Here is an 18,550-nt window from a genome sequence, read left to right as displayed (position 1 = left end):
TTAGTAAAGGAATGAATCCTCGAGGTTGGTGGAAAGAGGTATGAAGGATATACATTAGAGTGTATTTATTTTTTTAATAAATAAATAAAAAGCTGGTCTATTCTACTTTTTTAAATGCCGGTGTTAATTCAAAAGGTAACACAGAAAAGCAGAAAAGTAGCAAAGTTGTAAACTAAACTATTGTAAAGCATTAGATCCTAAATTTGATCAGCTTTATGACGCTCTATACTATCGCTTCACAACGGCTGATGCATATTCGATATTTCCAGATGTAATGGGGACATTAGAACTACTCAAGCATCAAGGATTCAAATTGGGTGTAATAAGTAACTCGGATGAAAGGGTGGGTAAGTTGAATTGTAACATATTTGTTTTTTGTATGTGTGTGTACTTATGCTTTTTTTTTTCTTTTATTACAAGTGCATGTGGTTGAGAATTTAAAGTTGAACAGATACTTCGATTTCGTCTTAGCAAGTGCAGTTGTTGGTTTTGAAAAGCCAAATAAAGCAATTTTTAACAAAGCGCTTGAGATTGCTGGAAATGTTCCTGCTGAAAATGCTTTGCATGTTGGTGATGATATAGACAAGTAAGATTAGCTATTTTATAGATAAAAGTCTTGTTGTAACTCGATTCAATAGGGATTATTTTGGTAAATAAACTCCTCTTTCCTCCTTTTTAACTCCTTAGATGGGCTTTCTAATCATGTTGTATGTAGGAGCTGAGTGTGCTGGCTGGAATTCTGTTTTGCTTGCTAGAAGTTTGTTTGTTTATGTAAAAAAGAGAGAAAATACTAAAAATTAAAATAGGTAAACTTTCTTATGAAGACTTTTCACCAGCAATGGTTGCAGATACAAGTATACCACTTCACAGACCAAAAAGACTACTTAGCCTGCATGATCTTTATCCGTACATAAATAATTTGAGTGAAGGAGAGGAACATAAGCAGACAACTTGTAGTTTATAATTTGATATTGCAGTAATATTTTTTATTAATTTATTAAAAGAATTAGCCAAATCGTACATCATAAAAATCCGCTCTCTTTGTTTCTCCAGTGGCTGCGTCTGTACATTCTGCCCAATAATTAGTTTGTTCTCCATAAACCACTATGCCATCTCCTGCAGCACATTTAATACCTTCAGCAACTATTCCTCCCCATTGAAATTGAAACTACAAATATATCAGTGGAAAACTCTATGGCTTCCTTATTTACATACACTAAATTCCATTTCTTCATTGATGTTGCCATTAGGTGTGCAGTCTTTATTTGAATAATGGCAGCACTCTTGACCTCCAGGATAAATACGCTTTCGAAAATCCCTATATTCAATTTCGGATAAGTTTCCTATATTGAAAGTAGTATATTTTCATTACTTTGTAGATGACGCTCTTCCAGTCTCACTTTCAACATAAAAATATCCTTTAGATAACTTGTTGTATACACAAAATGCTAGATTCAATTGGATAAAGAAAGTGAAAAGGAAGACTAGAACGATAGTAAAAGTACGCATGAAAATCATAAGTTTTGCTATACAAAAAAAAAAATAGAGCATGTCTTTATACAATTGCCTGCTTTTTTGTTCTCTTTGAAAGGAAATTTTACGCTTTAGGTGTACAATTTCAATTTTATTATCTGAATAATAAATTAATATGCATTTAACAATCAAGATCAACCGACTAGAATACCGTCCTCAGAAGAAAGCGGAACAAAGTAAAATCCAGTAATTAATACAATATAGCTCAGAATGAGTATGCTTCCCTTGAAATAATTCGATTTCCCTTCTTGATAACTGTAAGTCAACACAAATACAGAGAATAAAACTGAAATAATGTCCCATCGAGGAAACACGAGACTTGAGCGGGGTTATTATTGTGCTTTTGTAATTCATTGTTCAGATTTACCTCAACGTCAACTTTGATGTTTCTTCTTTACCATAATTATACCAGGCCGAAAAGGCAACCATGACCGGTATTTTTAGTAAACAGACTTGAAGTGCATAAGCAGATCCAATTTCCATACTCAAGACAATATTATCGTACAAAGCAAACGAGATAGCATTCATGAATTCAGTGATATTGGGCACAAGAGCAAATAACGTTAGCCCCAAGAACTTTTCGCTTATTGGAAATTTCTTGATCACTTCATCGATTGTGTTGATTAGGATTTCAGCAATAATCGAATAGAGTAAAGTACATCCGAATAGTATGATAAAGCTCTTGCTCTTGCTCCAATTGGGCGAGTCATGTCCTGCAAGTTCCTTATCTTCTTCTTCATCAAGTAATATTTGAAAGGTGGTAGGTTGCTCTAATACAAAAGAGACATTCGGCCCTGATGAGCTTGGATCTGCTTAAGAAGTAAATTTCCAACGTGAACATTAAGGACATTTGCTTACTTGAACTAGAAGCATCTTCAGATGCTTTTCCTTTAAGTGAATAGATGGAAAGAGTGGCAGGCTGGTGATGATAGTTAGTATCAGCATGATTTTTAAGATAATCGTTGTCCGTTGATTTCCAAACCATATCAACATGAGTACGTAAACTGAATATAAGGCCGATGATATAAACCTAAACCAATTGAATTTTAGCTAAAATAAACGACTATTTACGCCTTTGTGAGTTTACAGAAGGCAAAACAATCACACATATCCACATGAGTGGTTTTACGTTATTTTGATAGACGGGATCTTTTGTTGGATTCATTTGATCATAGTAACATCTAGAACAAGCAATAGTTCCATTACCAATAGTGTCTCGACAGCCAATACATTTCAACTCAAATGAGCCAAACATTTGATAAAACAAAGTAGGAGTTAAAGCACCAATGATGGCCATAATTAGCATAGTGGATGTCACTCCTAAAATCCAAGGTTTATTTATACACGTCCTTCTTCTTTTTTCAATCATGATTTACCTGCGCTTTTAGCATTAAACCTTTGCTCTTTTCTTTTAATACCACCACTAATCATTGAACAGCCCGGCATCAACAAGACACCAGCCAAGAAGCTGCCAATAAGAGCACCTTCTACAAGAATACTTTTACCGTTCACGAGGGACACAGCATACAAGATGATTTCAATGATACTACCGAATGTCGCAGTGATCACTGCACCCACACCCATACTGCTCTGAGCAGAGATTGAACTGATAGCCATACCGATAAAGTAAGAGAGAGGAATAACAGATGCCAAGGCGAGTGCGAAAATGATGGCAGATGAGTGAATGAGGCTTTTGTTGAATAAATAATCATCCAAGATGACAAAAAAGACGAGTGGCATCAGATTGATAAAGATGATATTGATACCGTCAAATGTATATTTATAATATTGAAGTCCAATTGCTTGATAAGTGCACAAGAGGATCATGGAAGATGAGCTTGATGTGCTCTCTGATAATAGTCCAGAGGATGGTGGACTTGATTTGAAGCGTAAAGAGAGAGGATGCCTGTAAAGATGATAAACCAAGATATAATTGAGTTTTGCCATGGGAATTGAGACAACAGCCATCCAGCATAAAATTGAAACACATAACAATAATGGAGCTAAAGAATGACTATTAACGAAACATCACGTTGTATTTACTATTATTTACCCAAGATGAAAAAGAATAGGACGTAATACACAAACCCACTTAAACCAAGGTTCAAGAACGTTGCAAGCTTGGGTTGATGACATACATTTTTAGTCCAAGACAAAAGACCGATCATTTCTTCCTCTTCGAACGAATGACTTGTTTGAATAGCAGGAGTGATCTCCACCTGACGTTCCACATATTTACCAAATGGCCAAAATAGATAGAAAGATAATTCTCTTAACGCACGACCATAGCATCTCTGTTTGGAAGGAATTAAAAATAGAACGATAGATAGCAATAGTATGATTAAAGATAACCACCAACCAAACAAGAATAACCAAAGAATATTTCCTGGGTTTAAAAATTCTGGGGCAGAAGAAGAAGGGGAAGAATGAAGTGCCTTGTTCGCTTTGCGTACAATCGACCGAGATTTTTTATATAAAGCAGGTTTCCAAACAGGTAAACCGAATGGATGAATCTTATTCATTGCCTACAATAATAACATGGATGACATAAAAAGCACTCAAAGGGTTATTCTATATTGTTTTTACTTCTTGGCGATCTTTTAATGTCATTGTTTCTCTTTCATTATTTTCCTGTATTTTAACTCTATTCAAAGATTCCGTATTTTCGTCTATTGTTTTTAATGATTTCATTTTTATTATTGTACAATAAAGAGGAAAGAAAGAGATGACAACAAGCTGTGTTTAAATATCATTGTTATCAGTCGTAACACTTTCCATTGCCTTTTCGTAATCAGGCACCAATTCTTGTATTTTTTCCTTTTCTATATTCAATGTCTGAATTTGATCTAAATGTCCCGCATGGCGCATCATTTCCTTAAAATGTCTCGCTTGTGGCTTTTCTACTAATGTGTACGCTATACCTTCTCTGCCTGCTCTGGCCGTACGACCCACTCGATGAATGTATTTATCCATATAAGCTGGTGCATCATAACTCACAACATATTCTACAGAGTCCAAATCGATACCTCTTCCAATCAAATCAGAGCAAATTAACCTATTTAGAAAAGTAAGTAAATGAAAGGACATCATCATCATGCAGTCTCACAAATCGATCTCTCCATCTTTAAATTGTTTGAGTACAGCTTTTCTTTCTGTAGGTCGAAGTTCACTTGAATATTCTTTTACTTTAATACGTTTTTCTTCCGGTTGTAACGCTTCATAGGCATTGATCAATGTCTGTAGTCTCTCGGTGGATTCAACTGACTTTGTAAAACACAGACCAGATTTGACACCTAATTGATGTAACAAATAAATAACAGTCAGGGGCTTCTTTTCTGTAGAAACAATGATCATATATTCCTTTAATCCTTCTGGCGTGGTGTATTCTCTTTGTGCATGATCCTCATCTTCATGCTGAACTGAGATGTATTCTGGTTCGTTTAAATGTAATCCTGCTATTTTTGCTGGATTTTTTGTTAGTGTAGCTGAGAAGAGCAGCTTTTGTATCTATACAGTTGAATGAGTACCTTTTATAGACAGTAAATAAGTCTAATACTCACAAATGGTGCTTTGGGGATATCAAGATCAGTCACAGGTAGCTTATAATGAGATTGAAGAAAAGTGGGTGCAATAGCATCTGGTAACGTAATACTGATAACCTGAGTTAGATTTCATTACATCCTTTGCTTTTTTTTTTACTTACCCATTTTTATCAGTTTTAAATCCTAGCAAAGGTGCATCAGCATTGACGACTGGATTGGTCGCCAACAAGATTCTATTTAACCAATCATTAAAGCTTTGATTTAAAAGACGATCCGCTTCATCAATCACCAAGAACCGAACATGCTGAAGTGTAAAATTGGGTGTGGAATTTAAATGATCTATTAAACGACCTGGTGTGGCTATTAAGATATCCACTCTACTCTTTCCACCAGGGTAACTTTTTAAATGTTACTAATGATATTTCATACTCTAATATATCCTATTCACCTTTCTTCCTCATTTCCGACTAATACGTGTTGTTCATGAGTAAATGATTGTTGACCGCTGACAGCTGCAACGACTAAATCTGTGCCCTTGACAAATGCATCAAATGTTTCCTTGACTTGTACAACCAAATCTCGTGTGGGCAACACAACCACTGCTCTTAATCTTTTGACGACTCTTTTGGATAATATATCAACAATAGGCAAAGCATAGGCCATTGTCTTACCACTACCTGTTGGAGCAGATATGCAAAGGTCACCCGAGACCTTGATTGTGTCATATAATGTTTTATGTCTAAGAAATACAGGAATGACAGCCATTTGAACTATAGATAATAATGATAAGCACATAGGATGACTGTATATAAATTGCGTGCAAATTACCTGCAAACAATGAAGATAAACCAATATCTTTACATCGTTGAACTAACCAAGGTGATAATCCAACTTGGTCCAATTCACATGTATCTTTTGGAGAGACAACAGTCGGGTGCAATAACCAGTCGGGAACACCCATATTTTTGAGCATGTTGATTTCTTCTTTACTATGTTTTGCCTTACGACCCACCATATTAGGAAATGCTTCCAATGTTGGCACTTCTTTTTCCTCAAGATCTTTCTTCTTTTCTTCTTTCTGGTCGTCATCCTTTTCTTGTTCTTTTTCAATCTCTTCCTCTTTTTCTTCTTCTACATTCTCATTAGTTGATTGCTCTTCTAGATCTTGCTTTTTCTTTTTCTCAGACTTCTTTTCAGCTGATTCGTTTTTTCTTTTGTTGTTTACTTTCGAATTGAGCTTATTTAAGCGATCTTGCTTTTTTTCAAATGTCCTAGTATCATTTTCTTCTTCTCCGTTATATCTAGCAATAGAAAACATCTCGAGTAAAAGATCTAACTTTTTTTTTTGTTGATTTTGGCTGTTTCTATTTATTTTTTTTTTCGAGTCACAAACTTTGACTAACCAACCCTAAAGCTGTAAAGACATCGCATTAATAACATAAACAATCTATATGTTATCGATAATACTATTATAGTTAGCAATAGCCCATGATCGTACCTTGTGCCCATGATCCCTCATCCCACTCTTTCTCTCTATATCCAAATGAGGAATTGTTTATACTCTATTCTTATGCAGAAAGTCCAAAAATAGAAAAAAAGGCTGAGGGCGTGTATACGTGTGAGAAAGAGAGACTGTATATAAAGGTGTAAGTGTTTCTCATTTATTTTTAAAATTTTGTACAAAATGTCAGGATTAGCACATAAAGCAGAACTTGTATTAAAACATTCAAAAGTACAGATAAAAAAAATTGTGCTAAAGTAGAGGTTGCTTATTTTTCCTTTTTTTTTTGTAGCCCAGTTCGTCTGAACCACATAAATTAAGTGTAGTACTGAGTGAAGAGGAGGAAGAAGAGGAGGAAGAAGAGGAGGAAGAAGGAAACATAAAGTCTGAGGACGATGAACCGGAAGCAGAACCAGTATCTGCAGAAGCTGTAGAGTTACTCAAAACCGAGAAAGTATTTAAAACTGGATATTTATTAAAGAAGGGCGAAAAAAGAAGAGTAAAGGATTAGATGATATTTAAGAAAGTGTTGACCAATTATTATTAGAGGTGGAAAAAGAGATGGTTTGTGTTGAGAGCAACCAAGTTGGCAATGTATAAAAACAAAAAGGTAAATAGATATTAAAAATTATTTAAATATTAATCAATCCATAGGAATACAAACTACTTCGATTAATTGATTTACATGAGATACATAAAGTAGTCCAAGTTACCACAAAGCACAAATATAAATTTGTATTTGCTTTTGTTACACCAAAGAGAATGTATTATGTTCAAGCCAACGATCAGAATGATATGAATGATTGGTTCTATTTCATCAAACAAGCAAAAGAAGAACAAAAACTGTATGATTTGGATGATACAAGTTCAATTGATCGTGATCAAGAGTTTGCCAAGGATGTCATTTCTTCTTATAAATCAAATCATCTTGTAATACAACAACAAAGAAATATTTTGGAAGAAAGTACCACATTATCACCTATAAATATTCCAACTAGAAAGAGTAAAGGGACACTAGATCAACGTCTATCACCCATTCACATGTCTATGTCATCATCGTCATCATCCGGTCACACACCCGATTATTATTATCCTTTATCACCTTCATCTGATCCTTCTGCCAGATTACAATTGATTGAAGGTGTTGCAAGTTCAGAAGAAGATGAAGAGTATAGTGCGGATAAAGCAAATATCGAATTGGAAGAGAATAGAAATAGAGTACTTATGGAAGGACACTTGCTAAAATTAGGACGTAATAGGGTATTATTGATCTCTTTTTCTTTACTTTGTGGGAACTTATAGCTATAAATAGGGATGGAGAAAGCGCTGGTTTGTGTTGAGATCAGACACATTATCATATTATGAAAATGACAAGGTATATATTAGATTCTAATATTAACAACATGAACTCACCAGTACAATAGGAATACTCTCCGCATCGGATTATTCCATTAGACCACATTATTGATTCACTGGAAGTTGAGCCAGTCAGTAAAAATAAACAATTCTGTTTCAAAATCATCATACCAAAACGAAGCTATGTTCTCTGTGCACCCAATGAAATTGCTATGGAATCATGGCTTAATTCATTAGTTGTGGCCACAAGAAGGGCCAAGAGAATAGCTACAAATTCGATCTCATCATCTATTGAAAGTGCTAGTCATTTATCAGGTGTGAGTGGTGCTGGTGGAGTAGGCGGTGCAGGCGGTGCATTGGGCACTACACCTGTACATCATCAAAAAGTATTATTAAAAAAATAAAAGAGTTACTATTAATGGTTCTTTCTTCTTTTTCTGATATGTGAACATACAATCTTTCATTCTCTATTCATCATCCTTGGGCTCTCTCCAATGTTTCTATTCCTCGTATCTCTCCTAACCGAGATAGACGAGCAGCACCTGTATTACACGATTAAAAATTTTTTTATTTATATTAAAAAAGACTTAGGTAAGCGCACGATATCTTTAATATACCTTCATCGTCCAAGTGAGATATAAAAAAAAGTATCCTTTGGGGTCAAGGACGAAAAAAGTAAAATGAAAGTAAACGAGGAAGAAGAATAAGGAATGTCATAATCAGTATGTGCCCTGTAACAACCAATCGAAGAGTCGTTTTCCGGGAAAGAGTGGAGGTAAAGTTGGCAGTTTTTAATGATGAAGGTGATCGAGCTCAAAAAGAATCAGACATATGGTGGGGCACCGGAGAAACCAAGAGGAAACAGATTAACGGAAGCGTGGTTTGCGAGTGGGTAGTAAGTTCAAAAGAAAAGACAAGGGATCTTTGATGGTAGTCAGCATTTGGAACCTTCGATGCATATCAAGACATTGTACAGCATTTTTATTGGAAAGAGAGCAGTCAGGATGCTTTAGTTCTGCTCTAGTAGTTGGTTTTTATCAGTACGATATTTCTCAGCGACACAAACACTTGTCACTTGGTGCGCTCCAATACTCTGGCTTGCTTGATCCGGTCTCTTTATCAGCATTGCTATCGAGATTAGCTGTTACTACAGGCAATAAAATCTCAGCGTGTTATCTACTCTCAACATAGACCACCTATCAAAGGACATGTCATCATAATGAGAGTAGTAATGCTTTCAAAACTATGATATGCTCAGCCGAAGGCTCATTTAAGCTTTTGATTATTTGAGTATACCCATTAGAGCTTTATTATGCATATAATTCCCTGCATTAACAAAAAGACCCATTACCAATGCTATACTGAAGTTTGCCACCCTCAAAGGAGCAGACTCGACCTTGGATGTTCAATCGATTACGTTCTGTCCTTTGGTTCACGCCTCTCTCAAACGCATGATCCATTTTACCTTCTATAAATAGGACTATTTATAAAGGGAAAAGCGCATGTATGCGCAGATGAAAATAGATTACTATAATACATAAATCACTGGGTATCTTAGCAATTTTATTGGTTGCCAGTTTTTTTTTTATGTATACTAAGCCCTCTTACAATTAATATTAACATTGGTATTGTTTATTTATACATAGAAAAGAGATTATAATTAAAAATATGAGAAGCTTGAATTAATTTCGTTAGGAAATTAGTTATTCAATTGTCCAAATGTTATCATTTGCAGCTGTTTGCTTCTTTATGTTTGACTCTAATAAGCCAGCGTTATCCTTTCTTCTGCTTTGTTCCCTTTGAAGTTCAAAGTCCTCCAAGCTATCATGATCAATTGTTTGATGTTTTTCTTCTTTAGGCTTATTTTTACCAAACGCCGCGTTATCTTTAAATATAAAGACGCCTTGATGGATGTTACAAAGTGATTTTATAGCCACAATGATGGTAAGGATAATCAAGGTCATTGCAATTACTGTAGTGAATATCAAAAATTGACGTGTGTGTAAATAAGGATCATATTCATTCACTCGAGGCACCGCAATAATATAAAGACGATAAATAAAGTAACCAACTGATGCTATACCTGTCAAAATCGACAGCCCCATCATGTACTTATTTTCTTGATAAACTGAAAAGATAGCCAGTGAAAGTAAAACGGCACCAAGAACAAACACTAATACTGTCTCGGTTATCTTGTCTGCATAGCCTAATCTGACTGAAGGTATTAATTGAGCAGCAAATGAAAAAATGAAAAAGAAATCAAGCTTCAACAAAGTCAATAGGATGCTTGTTGTAATCAAGGCACTTCGTACCCTATTCATAGAGTGATGAGTATATATGAGGACAGTAATTATAAATGTACCTCATATCGGCAGAAAAATTTCTATAATTATCCCAAGCAAATTGTTTACGAAGATTCCATCCAAAAAAGACCAAGACAATAAAAAAGGCTGGAATCAAGGCAATAATTGTATATTCAATAGGTCTCATCACGCTTTCATAGAAATCTTTTGCTGCTTCCATTCCCATCAGATTACTACTCCATCTTGACTCTACTGGTTTCCAAAAAGCTTCATTTCCACTATATAAAATGTGAGCACTATTTTTCTCTGATAGTAATGGCATTTACCAAACCGCATTTTCCAAGATAACATGTTGCTTCAATTGAATTCCTGCATAACTACAAAAGCATCATTAGTTATTCTATTACTGATATAAAAATACGAAAGCTATAACATACGCAACTACAAGCAATCCAAACAAGATTAAGGCGCACAATTGAGCTTTAAGTATAAAGTTAGCAATGCAAATATCTAATTTTTTTTTTTTTTTTTTTTTTTTTACAAGTATTTCTTTGATATAAGGCATCAACACATAATACAACTTGAAATACTTGAGCAATAATGAAAAGTGCGTGATAAATTAAATCAGACTCACTTACACCTGTCATAGACATCTATATGTTACTAATCTATTTATCATTACATATTCAATACTTTACCTTCTTCTCGCTGTGTCGTTGTACAATTTTGAACTAAACCAAGATGATTCATGATAACCATGCCTTCTAGTATAGAAATGATAATGGCTTCACATGTAACTAGACAAAATGTATATGTCGATGCCTTTGTCTTGAATATCAAATTCTCTTTTAATGTCATGCAATGTATGGCTTGTGTATGCGTGTGATTGTGTGTGAATAAAAGAAAAGAGAAAGAAAAGAACAGGAATAGAGAGCTCAGCTACATGCGAGTTTTGTTTGTTGTACTTTCATAAAGTCACATTTGATGTCTAATTTCCTTTTTCTCTCTTTATGTGTTCACAACCAAAGGCTTTTATTTTTTTTTCTTTACTTTCTTTTTTTTTGTATTCACATAAATTTTCTTATTTTGTTCGTTTCCATCTATTCTTCTAAATGGTTTGTTCATGTGCAAATCAAGTACATAAACACGCCTTTTAAAGTTTTGGATCCAGATATTCACTTGTTCAGATGTAACCTTCTTTAGTACAACATTAAACATAAAGAGAGTACGATTGGTTTCTTTTAAAAACTAGTTTTTTCTTTTTTTGTTTACAAGATGGGCGTAAATACTAACTGAAGGAGATTTTAGCAAGTATATACTTTCTCCCTTTTAGATCAACATCTTTTTTTTTATTTGAAGAGTTACACGTCTGTACACAGCCACCAATACTCTTTTTAGCTACTTCCATTACACAGTAACACAAATTACATACGCATTTGATATACACTTTCCTGTCCATCTTTACATAAAAATTGTGTAAACTATCGTACATCCAGTAAAATACAAAGCAAAACACCTCGTTTTCATTGTATCAAATAAAAAAAAGAGAGTTAATCCATCAAAAACAGAAAGCTTCTATGAGTTACATATTTGTAGCAACCGATTCACAACTAGTTTATACACAGTCAAAAAGAGGAGGGGTAGCATGTATATTAAAAAAAGCGTTGCTTTTTCTTTAAAGATAAATCATGACGGTCTAGAAAAATCTAAACAAGAAAGGCGGCCTTCTAAAAACCTGTACCTTCCCCTCTTTCTTCCAATGTTACTTCTTTGTCCAGTATGAAAATACTCTGAAATTTATAAAGAAACTTGTACAATATCAGAAAACTTGGCTTTTCATTATAAAAAACCTTCAAGAGTAATAAATTGAGATTTATTCGGCTAGACAACCAAAGGAAATTATTGTATCTTAATATGATAAAAATGAAGTTTTCCTACAAAGAAAAAAAAAAAATAGAGTTTCTCACAGTATACTTCTATATTTGTATTAAACTCTTCCACAAGTTCGGTCTAACCCCCATTTTTTGCTTTGTTCTTTCCACCCCCATTTCCCTTTTTATCGGCAAAGTGACACAAGCCTCTAGTACTGCGCATCCCAGAAACAATTGGCGTTTTTGTGAAAAAATATACGAAAATTAGCGGCTCCATTGTATTTTTTTTGGCGCAACTGTGCACATCAATTTTACGAAACTGTTTGGAGATTTTTTGTGTCTCTTACAACCGTGACACTCACGTTTGGTCAACTTAGGAAACAAAAGCCTAGGGCTGCAAAAATGGCTCGATACGACAGAAGCCTAATTCGTCGATGCAGACGCATTCGTTTCTAAAACTGATCCCAGCTGCAATCCATGTAATACAAATCACTTGTGGATGATCTTGTCTTTTTTTAAAAAAAAATTCTCGGTATGAAAAGGCAAATATGTTCGGAAACAGCGATGTAACATAGCCAGAAAACTAATCCTCGATTGAAAGCACGATTATTGTTAGTTTGAAGAAAACGATGTTACTATCTTTTAATTGGGGAAATGTAAATTGGAAGGGAGAAAAGATAAGAAAAAAAGAGGAAGGGAAAATAAGAACTGCCATAATTTATTGGAGCCATAATATTCGCAGATCATTAATTGCTCGGTGGAGATCCAGTGTGGAGAAAGATGGATGACAACGTGCTTTCATCGGCTGCTACTTTTTCAAGTTGACAAGCCAATTGGAGAACATCGTTGCACCAGCTGAACACTTTTGACATATTTTTGAGAAGTTGCTAAAGTTCTCTACCATTTTCCGGTAAGCTTAGTCGGCAGTGACGTTGTCTGACGTACGTTGAATTATCCACGAGCGTCAGCAATTCAAATGAAATTGTTTTGTTGCTGTAGTGACAGCGGTATGTGTGTAAGGTAAACCTGTTGTACAGATGATTCGAGATGGCATTCAATACATGGACAGAACTTCCGGATAGCTTGATCAAACCATCGCCAATCTTTTGGTCATTGGCTGCAGTCCCATCAGACAGTTCGAGCAGAAAAGTGTCAACGCGGCACTTGTTCATGCTGGGAAAACCGATACCATCCAACTTGTGTCGCTTCAAGCTGTTGGCTTCCACCTCCAACCTAGTGAATATATTAATTCAGAAAAGATGCGAAGCATGGTTTTAGTGAAGGCCACTATTCCAACTCCACAATGTTGTTAAACCGCTGGAAAATGGCATTGATCAGTGAAATATTCGTAGAGATTTTGGATTTTGAATAACATCAGCACTATAGACAAATGTAAAAATTTGCGTGTGTAGATGTCAAATATCTTGGGGCTCATCGCAGGCTCCCATGATGCGATTCACAGCAAATGGGGTTGGCACTGGACGACATGATACGATAAGTGTACGTTTTGTACGCGCTCTCTGGTTCCCACACCGGCAGCCCCAGTTTCTCACACCAGATCGAGTTCATTTGGTGCTGCAGAGTAGTAGCAACATCGGGTAGTGTTAGATTGACTATGCCTAGCAGTTTCACGAGATCAACAGGTTCCAAAATGAACTACAAACTGCTGCACTTCTTAATTATGCTGGCGACCACGTTGGAATGGTCCATTTGATCATTAAGGTGAATACGCAGTTTGTCGTTATACAAATGTGTCCTATCTGCTGTATCGTCATCAACAGCTTGGCTTATCGATAAGGTTGGTTAATGTTGCAAACTATGTTGCTCAATGCTGTCGCTGACACTCGCCTGATCATGAGTCTGAAAAAAAAAAAAAAAAAAAAAAGATGGCGAGTGTCACTGGCCTGTTGAGCGTCTTTCATTACATTCAATGCCTTATCTTCTTCACATTGGCTGTCACCATATCCATGAATGTGTTATGACATTCTTCCACAGCGTCGTAAGTGTGTTTTTTATTCATTCTTCAGTACGGTCCAAGTACGCTAGTATTTGTCGTGTTTTGACATATCAAAATAGCTGTCCACCATTGAGCTTGTTCGAACAATAAATGCATATAGACATCCTAAGCCCACTCTAGACTTGTATAAATAAAATTTATATTAAAAAAAATAAGATACACAGATTTAGTCCAAATATCCAATGAATAAAATCTTGTAAAAGTGACATTTATTTACATTATTTGTTTAGTGAAAGTAAATTGAGAGAATTGACTTATAATTCATTCTGCACATTTTATTTCTCGCCTAATTTCTCTTCAAGCTTATCGAACTCTTCAATTGCCACAGATTCATTTTCATCAATAACTTGCTCAACTGCTTGTACTTCTGGAATATAATGCATCAGCATATTTTCTATGCCATTCTTCAATGTTACTGTGGCGCTATCGCAACCTCTGCAACTTCCCTTCAGTTTAAGCTTGACAATACCATTTTCAAATCCACAATATTCAATATCACCACCATCTTCTTGAATAGAGGGACGAATACGTGTATCTAACAACTCCTTAATCATTTGAACTTCCTCTGGATCATCAGGAAGGATAGTTGTATCACTTGCTGCTAAATCCTGATCATCATATACAATTGATTGTCCTGAAGCAAAATGATCCATAATGGCAGAGTAAATGTCTGGCTTCATCAATTGCCACTCTGCCATAGCATCTTTTGAGATCGTAATGAAATCAGGTCCAAAAAAGACGCCAGTAATACCCTCAATTTGGAAAAGCTGTTTAGCCAAGGGTGACTTCATAGACGAGCGCACGTCAAGAAATTCAGCGCTTCCACTACCTAATACAGGGACTCCAGGAATGAACTTTAAAGAATCGTCGTTGGGTGTTTCCTCTGTTTGAATAAACATACTGCGAGCTAGATAAGAATCATAAGTTTCCGAAAGTCTACATTACATACTTTTATAGCCAACCTTGCTGACGTCCTAATAAGGAAGGTACATGTTGAGTACGGCCAGCCCAAATGTTGTGAGCCCTAGTCATAATGGTCTTTCTTTGAACTTGCTTGCTTATTTGTGGAATGACTTGCAAAGGAGTCAATCGTTTCAAGTTTCTTAAAATAAGTCTAGAGTTCATTATAAAATATAACAAAAAAAGAAAGAAAAAGGGATAAGCTTAGTAATAAAACTAAGATTATACATCATTTTTAATTGGGCCAAAAAAATAAACTGACACATCCCCGCAGTAATTGACGGTGAAGAGAATAAATAATATTTACAAGCAAACCATAGGCTTTCACATAAAGCAAACCCATGATTTACCAATTTTTTGTTGGATAGGATCCCTTGAATCTAATTCTAATACTTTAAAATCTTGTACAACTTCACTGCTCTCCCGATTTGTTGAAGAAAAGTCCCAACAATACAAGTGTTCTTCAGAGTGCGTTTGACCACGAATCTGAATGGATGCAAATACTTTTGAATAGTCGGGCGAAAGTTGTATATCTGTAATGCTATAATGTTGATTCATATTAGGTAAGATGGGCAACAGTCGATATGCAATCTTTCCTGTCTGAAGATCCCAAACATGAATACATGCACTTGTCTCTGGAATGGTACTGCTGTCTAATTCTTCTTCTGATCTACTATTGTCATTTCTTCCATTGCTCTCTTCACCATTATTTAAGGATTGATAATATAAATAAAGTTGATAGGGTGTCATTTGTGCAACAGGCGGGGGAGAGTGATCACTCAAGACAGTTATATAGCCTGCCTTTTTAGGTTTTTGATTTGACACCTTTTTACGTTCAAGAAATACATTGTTGGTAGAAGGCACAGTCTTGATATCCTTGGCCTTGTTGGACATTCTGCCTCTTGTTAACAAAAAGAAAGGTGTCAAACACAATCGAGTAAAGGTAGTAATATCCTCTGCGGCCCAAGTGGTCCTAACAATTGGTTCTTGCGGTACTTGTAGTTCATAAACAAGTGACCCAGTTAGAAGAGAGAACAGAAGAATGGGACCAGAGGCATCTGGTGCACAAGCAACCAAATCTCGATGAATGGCTATCTCACCTACACCTTGATACCAATCGCTTCTTTCAGACAAATAACGAGATATATCAATCATACCGCGTTGAGTAGGCCTTTGACAACTCTTGATCTTGCTTGTTTTTTCAAGGTCCCATACTTGAATCATACTATCTGAACCCCCACTTAACACAACTACACGAATGCAACGATTGAGAAAATGGGTATTATAAAACCATAAAGTACTCTTTTTTTACCTTCGTCATTCATGCTTATACATAATACCCTGCCACGATGTCCATGCCACATTCTTACCAACGAATTCCTTTCTAAATCCCAAACGGCCACTGTACCATTCAAAGCGCCTGTGACTAGCCATGAGGAAGATGGTAATGAGTAGTGGCAAACAATCGTATGAGATGCAGCAGCATCTGGCCAACCTGGTAGTTGTACACTAGACCAATAAATATGCTGCTTTTGTCGAGTGAATGGCGATTGAATCATAAGACTCTGTTGAGATGCACTTGAATAGTTTGGATTCGATCGAATGATTAAACTACCTCGAGTTAAGGTGAGAGAGGTAAACATGCCTTGTTCTTGTAAATCACCCACAATAGTACAAGCAACCCCCATATCGGTTGATCGATCTGTGTTGATACGAGGATAATATCCGACACAGTTGCCTTGATACCAGTTCTTTGTGATTCTGTACATGTGTTGCCAAGTCCTTTGTTGCTTTTTTGTCAAGTCATTGATGAGACTTGGTTCAGGAAAATAAAGTGACCAAAACCTTCTCTTCTCTTGAAAATCTTGACGACAGGCGTTTGGCCAAATCAGTTCGTCAAAGTGAGATATGGCTCTATACCACTGTCGACATACTTTGCTGCAAGAAATTAAAGTGGCTCCGTCCAAGTGAATAAAAATAGATAACAAAAGCTCCGTTGGAAGAGGACTATTTTTATTCTCGTCAAGTATATTCATTTGCTTTTAATTAGAGAAAAAAAGTAAAAAAGCAAAAAAAAAAAAAAAATGCATTGATATTTTTATTATTCTATCTTAAAACCGAATTTTCTCGGATTATTTTTTATATTTTCTTTCTGGGCAGCATACACTTTTACCGCCATTGTTTATTAGTTCTTGACAGCATTTGTTTAAATCATCTATTAAACTTTTACATTTTGATTCTTGATAATCATTTTTTGTTAAACAATCTTGAATTAAACAAGCTATAGTAAAGTAGGGTTTATTATTATGCGACTTATGTAACTGATTTTACCATATTTTTGGCATGGAGGTATATCCTGTTTGTTATTTATTTAATGATGATGATGATGTAATTTTTTTTTTTTACTCCTACTTGTTGGTTTGAAGGCATTGTTATTTTTAAGAGAAAAAAAAAGTAATAGATTTCTTTTTAAGCTAAATTTACTTTTTTGTTTTACAGTCCGCCATATGCATTTTCCACCGTGACAAAACAGCTTTACTTTAGAAAGGCTTCTGATATAATAAGCCTTTCATCAAAAAGCATTAATTATACCACTGCCATTAAGGGTTTTATAATGTATACAATGTCCTAATTGATATTCTTTAAGACAATATCTAATTTATGTCCATATTGACGCATGTAAACATTGAATGTTATTTAATTTGGTGCTTTTTTAAGCGCAAGCTATACTGTTCAAATTCACAATTATTTTACTTGATAAAGAAGCAGACTAGAATAAAGAAAGAATGGTTCAATAAGTACCCAGGTTAGTGATTGCCTGTATAATAGGATATTGCACTGTCTAATCATATATGTTTGTACTTATTCTTATATACAAAATGAATAGTGTCCTCTTATGTGGAAAAAACGTATGATTTTTCTTCTTTGTATCTTTTCTATATCAGCTTAGAGTATAATACATGAATTAAATTAATAAGTTCAAGCAATAGGATATCATAAAAGTTAGTCGCAAGAATCCCCTTTCCTTCTAAATTCAAGGAAAGATTAGACAATTACAGTCTTTAGCGAAGAAAAGGCAAACCAATCTATTTGAAAAGCAAAATCTGTCAAAGATCGTTTTCTTTTTATCAGAAAAGAGAAAGGAATTAATGCGATGTGTTGATTGTTCTAAAAGAATAGGCTTTTGGTAACCCACAAAGATCAGAATATCTTAAGCTTAACTTGCATCTGAATTGATTTAAAGAACCCAAACAGGTTGATTTCGGTTGTTCATATTAATGATCCAAAGCTGCTTCTTTTTAACCTAGGTTAATATTAAAGCGACCATCGGTCAACAAATTGCTGAGGGTAAACTTGCTAAAAAAAGTAAATGTCGTACTGGGTAACCAAACCATAGTAAGACCAATAAATAAGGAAACATCCTGGCTCCAATCATAGTTTGACAGTACAAAAATTCTTTTTATAAA

The 18,550-nt window shown here is 35.1% G+C and overlaps 9 protein-coding genes across 9 annotated transcripts; 2 read left to right on the top strand and 7 right to left on the bottom strand.

Annotated features, from left to right (window-relative positions):
- Window positions 1–11: 11 nt before the first annotated feature.
- Window positions 12–657, top strand: RO3G_09574 (uncharacterized protein; the record flags this gene model as incomplete). The annotated part of the gene is made up of 5 exons (XM_067664159.1): window positions 12–38; window positions 93–135; window positions 189–347; window positions 421–586; window positions 639–657. The coding sequence occupies 5 exons, from the start codon at window positions 12–14 to the stop codon at window positions 655–657; spliced, it is 414 nt and encodes a 137-aa protein (XP_067520260.1).
- A 349-nt stretch (window positions 658–1,006) lies between these two features.
- On the bottom strand, window positions 1,007–1,409 carry RO3G_09573 (uncharacterized protein; the record flags this gene model as incomplete). Its single annotated transcript, XM_067664158.1, has 3 exons — window positions 1,007–1,168; window positions 1,216–1,343; window positions 1,373–1,409. The coding sequence occupies 3 exons, from the start codon at window positions 1,407–1,409 to the stop codon at window positions 1,007–1,009; spliced, it is 327 nt and encodes a 108-aa protein (XP_067520259.1).
- A 487-nt stretch (window positions 1,410–1,896) lies between these two features.
- Window positions 1,897–3,480, bottom strand: RO3G_09572 (uncharacterized protein; the record flags this gene model as incomplete). Its single annotated transcript, XM_067664157.1, has 4 exons — window positions 1,897–2,303; window positions 2,392–2,563; window positions 2,621–2,853; window positions 2,910–3,480. The coding sequence occupies 4 exons, from the start codon at window positions 3,478–3,480 to the stop codon at window positions 1,897–1,899; spliced, it is 1,383 nt and encodes a 460-aa protein (XP_067520258.1).
- A 795-nt stretch (window positions 3,481–4,275) lies between these two features.
- On the bottom strand, window positions 4,276–6,090 carry RO3G_09571 (uncharacterized protein; the record flags this gene model as incomplete). Its single annotated transcript, XM_067664156.1, has 7 exons — window positions 4,276–4,355; window positions 4,455–4,588; window positions 4,640–5,040; window positions 5,094–5,184; window positions 5,237–5,473; window positions 5,524–5,845; window positions 5,904–6,090. The coding sequence occupies 7 exons, from the start codon at window positions 6,088–6,090 to the stop codon at window positions 4,276–4,278; spliced, it is 1,452 nt and encodes a 483-aa protein (XP_067520257.1).
- A 669-nt stretch (window positions 6,091–6,759) lies between these two features.
- RO3G_09570 (uncharacterized protein) lies at window positions 6,760–7,916 on the top strand (the record flags this gene model as incomplete). The annotated part of the gene is made up of 5 exons (XM_067664155.1): window positions 6,760–6,807; window positions 6,869–7,006; window positions 7,124–7,186; window positions 7,231–7,745; window positions 7,889–7,916. 5 exons carry the CDS (start codon window positions 6,760–6,762, stop codon window positions 7,914–7,916), a joined length of 792 nt encoding a protein of 263 aa, XP_067520256.1.
- Window positions 7,917–9,635: 1,719 nt separating this feature from the next.
- Window positions 9,636–10,985, bottom strand: RO3G_09569 (uncharacterized protein; the record flags this gene model as incomplete). The annotated part of the gene is made up of 6 exons (XM_067664154.1): window positions 9,636–10,245; window positions 10,295–10,513; window positions 10,562–10,612; window positions 10,673–10,715; window positions 10,777–10,875; window positions 10,934–10,985. 6 exons carry the CDS (start codon window positions 10,983–10,985, stop codon window positions 9,636–9,638), a joined length of 1,074 nt encoding a protein of 357 aa, XP_067520255.1.
- A 1,867-nt stretch (window positions 10,986–12,852) lies between these two features.
- On the bottom strand, window positions 12,853–13,278 carry RO3G_09568 (uncharacterized protein; the record flags this gene model as incomplete). The annotated part of the gene is made up of 2 exons (XM_067664153.1): window positions 12,853–12,961; window positions 13,052–13,278. The coding sequence occupies 2 exons, from the start codon at window positions 13,276–13,278 to the stop codon at window positions 12,853–12,855; spliced, it is 336 nt and encodes a 111-aa protein (XP_067520254.1).
- Window positions 13,279–14,398: 1,120 nt separating this feature from the next.
- On the bottom strand, window positions 14,399–14,914 carry RO3G_09567 (uncharacterized protein; the record flags this gene model as incomplete). The annotated part of the gene is made up of 1 exon (XM_067664152.1): window positions 14,399–14,914. One exon carries the CDS (start codon window positions 14,912–14,914, stop codon window positions 14,399–14,401), a length of 516 nt encoding a protein of 171 aa, XP_067520253.1.
- A 493-nt stretch (window positions 14,915–15,407) lies between these two features.
- On the bottom strand, window positions 15,408–17,119 carry RO3G_09566 (uncharacterized protein; the record flags this gene model as incomplete). Its single annotated transcript, XM_067664151.1, has 2 exons — window positions 15,408–16,333; window positions 16,396–17,119. The coding sequence occupies 2 exons, from the start codon at window positions 17,117–17,119 to the stop codon at window positions 15,408–15,410; spliced, it is 1,650 nt and encodes a 549-aa protein (XP_067520252.1).
- Window positions 17,120–18,550: the final 1,431 nt, after the last annotated feature.

Source organism: Rhizopus delemar, genomic scaffold (genome assembly GCF_000149305.1).
Source record: "Rhizopus delemar RA 99-880 supercont3.7 genomic scaffold, whole genome shotgun sequence".
Lineage (NCBI taxonomy): Eukaryota > Fungi > Mucoromycota > Mucoromycetes > Mucorales > Rhizopodaceae > Rhizopus > Rhizopus delemar.
Note: the sequence above shows the minus strand (reverse complement) of the source record. Positions and strands in the feature narration are given on the sequence as shown.